The following is a 9,789-nucleotide window of genomic DNA, read 5'->3' as shown; positions in this document are numbered from 1 at the left end:
AACAGCTGAGATCCTAAAAAGCCCTACGGCTAACTTCTGTGCAACACTACATCAAATGAACTAATGTTTTCTATATGGCCAAACTGGAACTGAAAGTGCTATTAGAACTAGGGACAATTATTATACAATGGCTTTCTGCTCAGTTTAGACATACTACACCATGATTTTTAGAGCAGAATAAAGGAAACAAATCTAAAACAGTACAAAAAAATGGAGGGCAAAAAAAAAGTGTGATTGGAGTGATAGGTTATTTTTAGTTTTAATTTTAGTTAAATGATGAGAATCTAGGGGAAAGTTGTAGTAAATAATAAAATTGAGCCACAGAGTGAAACCTGTTAAGATTTTAACAAAGGACCAGTGAAAATACCCCCTTTAGGATGAGAATGATAATCTTTATGCATTGAAAACATATCCTTGAAAACAGTCATCATAAGTTTGAGGTAAATACAGCGGCATAATCCTCTGAAAAAATATTTCTGACGTAAAAAGGATTTAACTGTGTGGAAAAGGGATGTTCCAATTCTCCACCATTCACACCCCAAGTTTGCGTAGACGCCTCTACTATTCCTGCCTTCACAGCTTTTAATTTCTTCTCAATGGAACCACTGAGAAAATAGAAAACAGAAATGGTGATAGTGTACCAGATATAAACAATTCCCAATGAAGGCCTCAATAAATAACTTAAAAATGAGCATTCTTAGGCTGTAGCCATTATCCATTGGTAAATATGGATTTGTTGGATTCTTTTTCCTTTAACAATCAAAAGTCTTGACAGCTTCAGATGTGGTCTTCCAGAACTTCAGAGTATTTTACTGAAGAATAGATTTCACTACTAATCTTACCTTCTTTATATTCTGTTGGCTATTCTACCAATATAAATTTAGTCTTCACAGATAAAAAAAAAAAAGTATATTTTCATAGCAGCAAGTCTACATCCATTACTGTGAAGTTTGCTTTTAAGGGAATCTGATGTTCCATCATAAATTATTTGCTTCCAAAGAAACTTCATTTGCAAAATGTCAATAAAGTCCATAGCTCTCTATTAAAATTCGAGCCACTCTGTCATGTAAATACAGTTAGATGGTGAAATCTCGCCACCTTCATGGCAGTCGTCAAAAACCTTCAAAAAAGAAAAAAGTTTATATTCAAACTGAAGTTTAAAAATTCTAACATTAATAGGTAAAGTCTTCCATTAAATGTCAACAACTCAAATTTCGGTTAACAAAATATCCCAAACCCAAACATTTATTTAAAGCAATATTAAAAACAAAACTTTCCAATTGAAAGAGATCAGGACTGTATTTAAGAACATACTATAATAGGACCTGCTCTGTGGTCATAAAGTTAGTTAATGGGAGTCCTTTTTCTGTAGCATTCAGATGACCATATTCACCCACCCACTGGGGAAAGGGCTATCAGTGGGTAACAGGAATACAAGAAGGGAGATCCATACTTTTGAATGACTTTTCATTTTGACTAACCAAATGTTTCATGTTTGGCTACCTTCCTTTTTGTGAAGAGTGCTGAACAGAATTCCCAACCTGCTAGCACTCTATAAGCAGGGTGCTTAGACATTTAGAAAATGGCCAGTATAATGAAATAAAACTTAAGACTAGCAGCCCAAGAATATAAATGTGAAGAGGGTTGGGACAGTGCCTATAGCACACAGTTGGCACTCAAACTATATGGCAATGAATGTATGAAGAGTGCTGGGGCAAGCTGCAAGGAAAAGAATATTATCTCTGAGTTTGAATCCTGGTTGTTATGTCTAAGCTCCATGCTCTTAGGTCTTCCTGAGCCTAAGTTTCTCCTGCTTAAGGGGAAATAACACCACTAGCTCCAAGGAGGATTAAATGAGACCATGTAAATCTTCAAAAACATGTCTGGCCCATGGTAGGTTCTTACCAAATCTCATTTCCCTCCCTACTTAAGTGATTAATGCTTGTCAAAGTTGCCCATTTCAGGGCCAAGAGCAGAAAACACAAATTCCTTTAACCTGGTTATTCTAAGAAACAATGTAATACAATGATTTGTTCATTAAATGTGATCAAAGTTACATGCAGGTTGAGTAGTTCTTGGTCAACCCTGAAAGTCTAAGAAAACTGGGGTGTGCTTCCAATTATGTTATGTGGGATTTGCACTGATGGCAGTCAAGTGTAAAGTAAAGCCACTTGAACTCACCGGGCAGAGACCACAGGGGGCCCGGATCAAACCTGTGGGTGGGATGATTGGATTGACTGCCCTATATAGTTTCATGTGTCCATCTACACTTCCAACCGTGCCTTCTTTTGCAGCGATGATAGTCATTTCCACTTTCCCATCATATATGAGTGTATTCAAGATGGTTTCAATGTCGTCCATGGACAACTCTACCTATAAAGAGGCCGTATTAGAAACAAAAAAAGGACAAGGAGACACTCTTTTGGAGGATATTATATACAATAAAGAGTCACAATTCCTCAGTGAAATGGGGAAGCATTATGCTGGAGAGTAATCAAAAGCACGAAGAGGTTGAACAATGGCCCAAATTAGCACAAATCACTGAAATGCTAGGGAAAGAACTCTGACTAATGTGGAGTTTGAAACTTTTTGATGTCTTCACTCTTCTAAGTAAAATCTAGAAGTCTTGTAAAATAACATTTCTTTGGCAAGAATTTAAGATTTATAAAAGGTGGCAATGACCACCTGTGCCTAACTGGCTTACGATAGTACTTTCCTAAAGTTCTGCAGAATGTTCACAGGAATCACCTGAAAAAAAGGGTCTGGGTCAAGTATGACTGGAATACATTGTAACTCTATCCCTACAATGAGGAAGTTGTAAAAAATAAGATGAAAATTAGAAACTGAGTTCCGACCTTACTGATCCCCAATTCACAGATATATTTCCACACTTCATGTGATGAAGCAAATGAACTATTTCTTTGTATCATCGGATTCTGTTTACTTTCACGTGCTGTTTCTGCCTATAAGGATAGAAACATAAATCTCAGCAAGAATACTGGTGTTTTCTGAATATAGTTTATACAGAGTGGAACCAACAGAACATATTTTGTTTAGTAAAATGTATCAATTTCAATATTTTTCAATTCCTATAAAATAAGATATAAGAAATTAAACATTCTTTATGGAGAAACTTTTTAAAAAAAGACAGTTTCCTCAATTATGCCTCACCTTGGTTTGTAGGAATTTAAAACACTGTTGGTTAAGCACCTCTACAAATTCAGATTCAAAATCCTGGTCACTGTACCAGGCTCCACCAGTCACAGACCGGTCTGGCTGCAGGTTATAGAGCATATACACCTTTTTTTTTGAGGCCTAGGGAAAAACATGCACAGCAGATGTGGTTATAAAATAACAAACAGTCATCCAAAACTAAGATTTGAAAAAAAACCAAAACTTATATTTTAGAGCAGTTTTACAGAATTTTTGTGAACATGGTATAGAATTCCCATTTACCTGTGTTCAGTTTTCCCTGCTACTAACATCTTCCATTAGTAAGGTACATTTGTTATAATTAATGAACCAATATTGATACATTATGAACTAAAGTCTACAGTTTCTCCCTAATGTCCTCATTCCGGTCCAGTATCCTATTCAGGATGCCACAATGTAGTTAGTTGTCATGTCTCCCTAGGCAAATTTTAGTTGTGACAGTTTCTCAGTCTTGTTATTGATGAACTTGCCAGTTTTGAGAATTATTGGCCAGGTATTCTGTAGAATGTCCCTTAATTAGGATTTGTCTGATGTTTTTCTCATGATTAGACTGGAAAAAAGACCACAGAGGTAAAACAACCTTCTCGTCACATTATATCAAGGGTATCTGTCATCAATATGACTTCTCAGTGTTGATGTTAACCTTGATCAACTGGATGGAGGTAGTGTTTCTCAGTTTTCTCCATGGTAAAGTTACTTTTTTCCCTGCCCTTTCCTTGGAAAAAAGTCACCATACCCAGCAAGTAAGTAAAGTAAAATAATTTGAACATTTAAGGATTAGGAGTTATGCTCTACTTCCTTGAGGGTAGTGTCCACATAAATTATTTAGAATTCTTCTGCACGGGAGATGTCTATTCTCCCCCGTTTATTTATGCAAACATTTATCTATCAATGTGGACTCATTAATATTTATTTTATACTTTGTGTTATAATCTAATACTACTTTAGTTTAAAACCTTGAAAACATCATGCTAAGTGAAAGAAGCCATACACAGAAGACCACATACTGTATGATTCCATTTTTAGGAAATGTCCAGAATAGGCAAATCTAGAGAGAAAGAAAATACACTAGCGATTGTCAGGGCTTGGGAACAGGGAAGATGGGGAGTGACTGCTAGAGGGGTCACATTTTGGGGTGATGAAAATGTTCTAAAATTAGAATGTGACAGTTCACAATTCTGTAAATATACTTAAACCCACTGAATCAGACACTTTAAAAGGATAAATTTTATGGTATGTAAATTATATCTCAATAAAGCTATTAAAAATAAAGACCTAGAAGTAGAATTGGCAAAATGAAGCTAGGTGATGCCTATGTGGGGATTCATTATATTAATTTTCTTTACTTTTGTAGATACAGTAAAACTTTGGATTGTGAGCAACTTGATTTGCGAGTGTTCCACAAGATGAGCAAACATTTCTAATACATTTTAACTTGGTAAATGAGCGATGTCTTGCAATACGAGTAGTTTGTTTCCAGAATGAATTATGCTCACAAACTAAGGTATTACTGTATTTAAAATTACCATTAAAAATGTGGAAGAGAAATAGTATTCTAACTTAGGGGGTGGTATGACATAAATGTCATTGGTAAATAAAATCAATGCTGAATATCAAATTCTTATATGCTGAAATTTGTGTTCAAGCAAACGTTAGCCTACAGCAACCTTGGCTCCTCTGACACCTAAATCAGTGTGGTCAGCAGCAGGTGTCCCTGAAAGCCAAGCTCTGGAGCTTGGAACCCCGAGGGATGTGATGGGTGGGGAGGGATGAGGAGGAGGAGAAACACCCTGTGCTGGAACAGATGCTCCACCAGGGCAGGGATCTTTCTCTGACTTATTCATTAATGTATACCAAGCATCCAGACAGTGTCTGGCACATAGCAAACTCATAATTGATATTTGTTCAATGAATAATCTAATATGCCAGGATGAAATAAATTTCCTTACACACCAGAAAATCCAGAAAAAATGTTAATGATTCCAAAATTTTTTCCTGAAGACATTGTTTTAGATTTTTAAGTGAGTAAGGCACTAAGAGTTAACCAGGCAGTGACATATCTAAGCAGCATCTCCAAACCAGTATGAACCAAATGTTTAAAAATCTTTTTTGATCAGTTGTTTTAAATCACGATACGGCTTAAAGAACAATAAAAACCCGAAAAATAGTAGGAGCAATATATGTACAATCAACATTCAGGAGAAGAAAAGAGAAAACTACTCACTGCCACCGACTTAACAGCTTTGATAAGTTTTTTACTTTCCAAATTCTTTAGAATTTTGTTAATTTCTGTTAATGGCAAATTACTTTTGTATCGGATATCTCTGCTCCATATTCCTATTAAAAGACAGTAAAGTAAAATAAGTGGAACACTATAGGATTTGTGTTTATAATACTGTTGTTTATATCTCATTCCAAAACTAGCAAAATATATATGTGTATATTACTACAGCATAGCTATAGGAAAAATTAAGTGTCTTGGAGACAGAATCTCAGATAAAGTAATAAAAATATGCAAAACAATACATAAGTTATGTTCTATTTTCTAACTGGAAATTTCTTGGACTCCTAGTGTGGAATCTTTTAAAAAACATATGAAAAGGACATTTTTGAAAAGCAAAAAAAATCTTGAATGTTATTGAATTAATTTATAGTCATGCACTGCACAATGTTTTAGTCAATGATGGACAGATATGATGATGATCCCATAAGATTATAATGGAGCTGTAAGATTCCAATCGCCTAGTGATGTCATAGCCCATTGTAGCTGTTTTAATGTCGTAACACAATGCATTACTCATGTGTTTGTGGTAATGCTGGTATAAACAAAGCTACTGAGCTGCTGTCATATGCAAAAGTATAGCACATACAATTATGTATAGTACATAATACTGATAACGATAGTGACTTACTATTTTATGTACTTACTATACTATTTTTTTTTTTTTTTTTTTTTTTTTTTAGCTGAGCCATCCTGCCACCTGTTGGCAGCTTAACAGCAGCTCAGCTCGGGCCGGGCATTGAACTGCTGTTGCTCAGAGCTCGCACTCTTATACTATACTTTTAATTGTGATTTTAGAGTGTACGCTTTCTACTTACAAAAAAATGTTTGCTGTAAAACACCATGCTGTGTTACACTGGCAGAAGCCTCATACCTCTCGCATTTATGGCATCTCTTGATTGTATCATCTTCTCTTGTGCTTGATTTAATCTCATGTTTTGTACAGTAACATGCTATACAGGCTTGTAGCCTAGGAGGAATAGGCTATATACCATAAAGCCTAGGGGTGCAGTAGGCTATACCATCTAGGTTTGTGTAAGTGCAGTCTATGATGTTTACACAATGATGAAATGCCTAACGGTGCATTTCTCAGAACACAGCCCCTTCATTAAGCAGTGTATGACTATATTGTCTCTTCCATTCCCTCTTGCACCCCAACCTCTGTTTTTTGTAAATTTAATTTAGATTGTATATTTGAAAAATAAACTTAACTTTGGGCCATCCTCAATGGAGAGCAAAAAAACACTATGTGAGCACCTATGTCCATTATTTTGTACAACACTATATTTGGGAGATGGAAAATAGGAAGATTGCAGTTCCTACAACCACTAAAAACCCTGCATAGGAAGCTATTTTTCTTTTAATGAAGGAAATAAGTGTTATATGTGAAAAGGAATTTTATGTAAAAATATTTTGCTGTATTTTCTTTCCAATGTAGAGGCATAATGAGATAGGAAGATTTTTTTTTTAAAATAGAGAATCGCTTTTTCATAGGTCTATTTTTAAAATGTTAATTTAACCTTCTAACTACTAAATATAAGAATTATATGTTTTCAGATTACATCTAATTGTTAAAGCTAACAGATTAAATAGATCCTAAATTGTAAAAACAACAATTTAAAAATAGTTCTTCAATGAAGAGAAGAGCTAAATAGCTGTTGAGAGACCTATGTCAGACACTGCCACACTGCACTAAGAATCCCTCTGGTTTTTGCAAAAACCAGAGATGTTGTTATCCACAATTTACAGATAAGATGAAGAAATTAAGGCTTCCAAAGTTTACTGAGCGAGTATTAAAAAAGAACCTTAACTTTTAATTTATTTATTTTGGATAGATAATACATTCACGTGGTTCAGAATTCAGAAGTTTTTTACCATCTTTTCCCAGAGCCATCTAATTCCTACCTCCTTTGAGGCAACTCCTGGGTGTCCATCAAGCATATGCATATGTACAGTATATATGTATATTTTCCTCTCCTTTTTACACAATGGCAGTATATTCTATATCCCTGTGAAGCCAGGAGCTCAGTCCCTGTGTCTGGTCCCAAAGACAATGTTTTTTTCTGCTTCTTCCTTCACATGCTTACCTTTATTTCCTGCATCCTCTATGATTTGATATACTAGTTTTTCTTGGTTATCTGATCCCTTCATTTTACTGCAGGAGAATAAAGTAGAATTAAAAAGGCAAAGAGGTACAGGATAAACTAATAATCTATACAACAACTTAAATGAATTAGCAGACAAGGTCATCACATTGACTTATTTACCAAAAGAAGGACTTAACTTAAAAAGAATGAGATAGGGCCGTATGTACCAGAATGAAAAGATGTCCAAGACACAGTAAGTGAAAAAATCAAGTTGCAAAAGTGTATGCATAGCATGATCCCATTTTTAAGAAAAAAAAAATTATAAATATATACTCATTCATATATATATATGACATATATACATATATACATCTATGTATATATGTATATATGTATATATATGTGTGTGTGTATATAATATATATATATATATATATATATATACACACACACACACACACACACACACACACACATATATGAAAGTATACATACCAAATTATTTAAGAGAAGTTATCTTTGGGAAATAGAACTCATGATAGGAGGCAGGGATGGTATGCATGACAGATTTACATTATGCAATTCTGTATTGGCTTTTTTCAAAAACATATATTACTTTTATAATAATTAAAATTTTCTTAAAATAATATAATTAGGTGCTTACCCAGCATTTTGAGAATCCTTTATTCTATACAGAAGGCCTGTATTGCTCCTTAAGAGATCCAACTGACCCTGAAGTTTTTTTTTATAGGAAATAGCAGTCAGTTATTTTGTCAAATCCAATGACAAATGTTAATACATTCTTTAAAATTTTACAGACTAAAACATCCTACCTCCTATAGTCATTTTGTCAGTTCCTCTCTTGAGATTTACGTTTTTGCCTATATATCACATGCAGTGCATTTTTCAAAACTTGGCTCTTTATCTCATCATTTTCTAAAATATTAATAACTAACAATTTTCTATATGCTAGATCCTGGCTTGGTTATATGATCAATGCATAAAGAATTATAAACAAGCAGCTTTAGAGTAATAAATTAAAATTTATATTCAAATTAAAATAAATTCAATAAATATAAATATAATACAAAAGTTTATGTAACAAAAAGTTCAAATAAAGGTAACATGCATAAATATTCTATAACACAATGATTAAATAAAATTTACAGTTAATAGTGACATTTACTGATATGTGTGATTTTTATTGTGTTACATGAAAATTAGGAAGAAATTTATTGTGTTACATGAAAACCAATGAATAAAAGGCCTGCAGTTTTGTTTTTCTACAACAAAAGTAAAATAAAGCATTTCTGACATGCTTCTGAATTTCCTTGACTCTGAAACTAGGAGCACCCAAATGGCTGCACCACTGGGCTTATAGCAGCTCGGGGAAGCCATGGCTGAGAGAGGCCTCCTTACCATGTGTTAAGACTGGGCAGATTCATGACTTGGAAGTGGGCTTACATATGGATGAACAGTAATACCCTCCCCACTAAATGGCAAAATCAAAACACAAAGCTCAATTTAGAAGCTCCATTCAGTCATTTAATTCGGCCTATGAATATTTACTGAACACCTGTACTGTGACTGTTGTTTTGGGGGAAAACATGAATTCTAAAAGAGAATCACACAGCTAACTTGAATACCATCTGGTTGGCATTAATATAGAGGTAAGTAACGGGTGGGATGGGCCCTTAGAGAAGAAGCTCTGGCCCAACCTGGGGATTCAGGGAGGCTTCCTGGAGACAACAGCAGAGCTGAGACTTGAAGGATAATGAGGAGTTAGTCAGTTGTGAAGCAGGGAAGAAGGACCTTCTAAGTAGGGAAGAGAACATCAGCAAAGGACCTGAGACATGAAACAACATGATGTGGCAGGGAACCAAAAACAATCTGCTCCCTCTGAAACCTAACTTTTAAGTCAAAGTGATGGAAGATGAGGTGGGTGAGGTTGGTAGGTGCCCAGTGTGGTCAACCCATGAGTTTGAGCATCTCTAGTGTTGAGAGGATTTTTGTTGGGAAAGTGACTTGGTCAGATCTGTATTTAAAGACATATCAGGCTGGCTGCTCTGAGGTAGATGGCACCAGGAAAACTACTTAGAATGCACTGTAGGGACGGCCGAGTGGCGCGATGGTTAAGAACTCGCTTGGGATGCCAGAGGGCCCTGGTTCGGATCCCACATATGAGGGCCAGTGACACTGCCCTCCACA

At 35.1% G+C, this 9,789-nt stretch overlaps 1 protein-coding gene across 1 annotated transcript in view; it reads right to left on the bottom strand.

Moving 5' to 3' along the window:
- Positions 1 to 243: 243 nt before the first annotated feature.
- POLR3F (RNA polymerase III subunit F) overlaps positions 244 to 9,789 on the bottom strand; it is a 13,129-nt gene continuing 3,583 nt past the window's right edge. The window contains exons 3-9 of the mRNA XM_019653129.1: positions 8,246 to 8,313; positions 7,582 to 7,649; positions 5,438 to 5,550; positions 3,172 to 3,315; positions 2,856 to 2,963; positions 2,182 to 2,373; positions 244 to 1,120 (exon numbers count right to left, since the gene is read on the bottom strand). Coding sequence (XP_019508674.1) covers positions 1,043 to 1,120; positions 2,182 to 2,373; positions 2,856 to 2,963; positions 3,172 to 3,315; positions 5,438 to 5,550; positions 7,582 to 7,649; positions 8,246 to 8,313 — 771 coding nt within the window. The 3' untranslated portion in view covers positions 244 to 1,042. The remainder of the gene's footprint in view (positions 1,121 to 2,181; positions 2,374 to 2,855; positions 2,964 to 3,171; positions 3,316 to 5,437; positions 5,551 to 7,581; positions 7,650 to 8,245; positions 8,314 to 9,789) is intronic.

This window comes from Hipposideros armiger, unplaced genomic scaffold, assembly GCF_001890085.2.
Source record: "Hipposideros armiger isolate ML-2016 unplaced genomic scaffold, ASM189008v1 scaffold_195, whole genome shotgun sequence".
In the NCBI taxonomy this organism is placed as follows: domain Eukaryota; kingdom Metazoa; phylum Chordata; class Mammalia; order Chiroptera; family Hipposideridae; genus Hipposideros; species Hipposideros armiger.
Note: the sequence above shows the minus strand (reverse complement) of the source record. Positions and strands in the feature narration are given on the sequence as shown.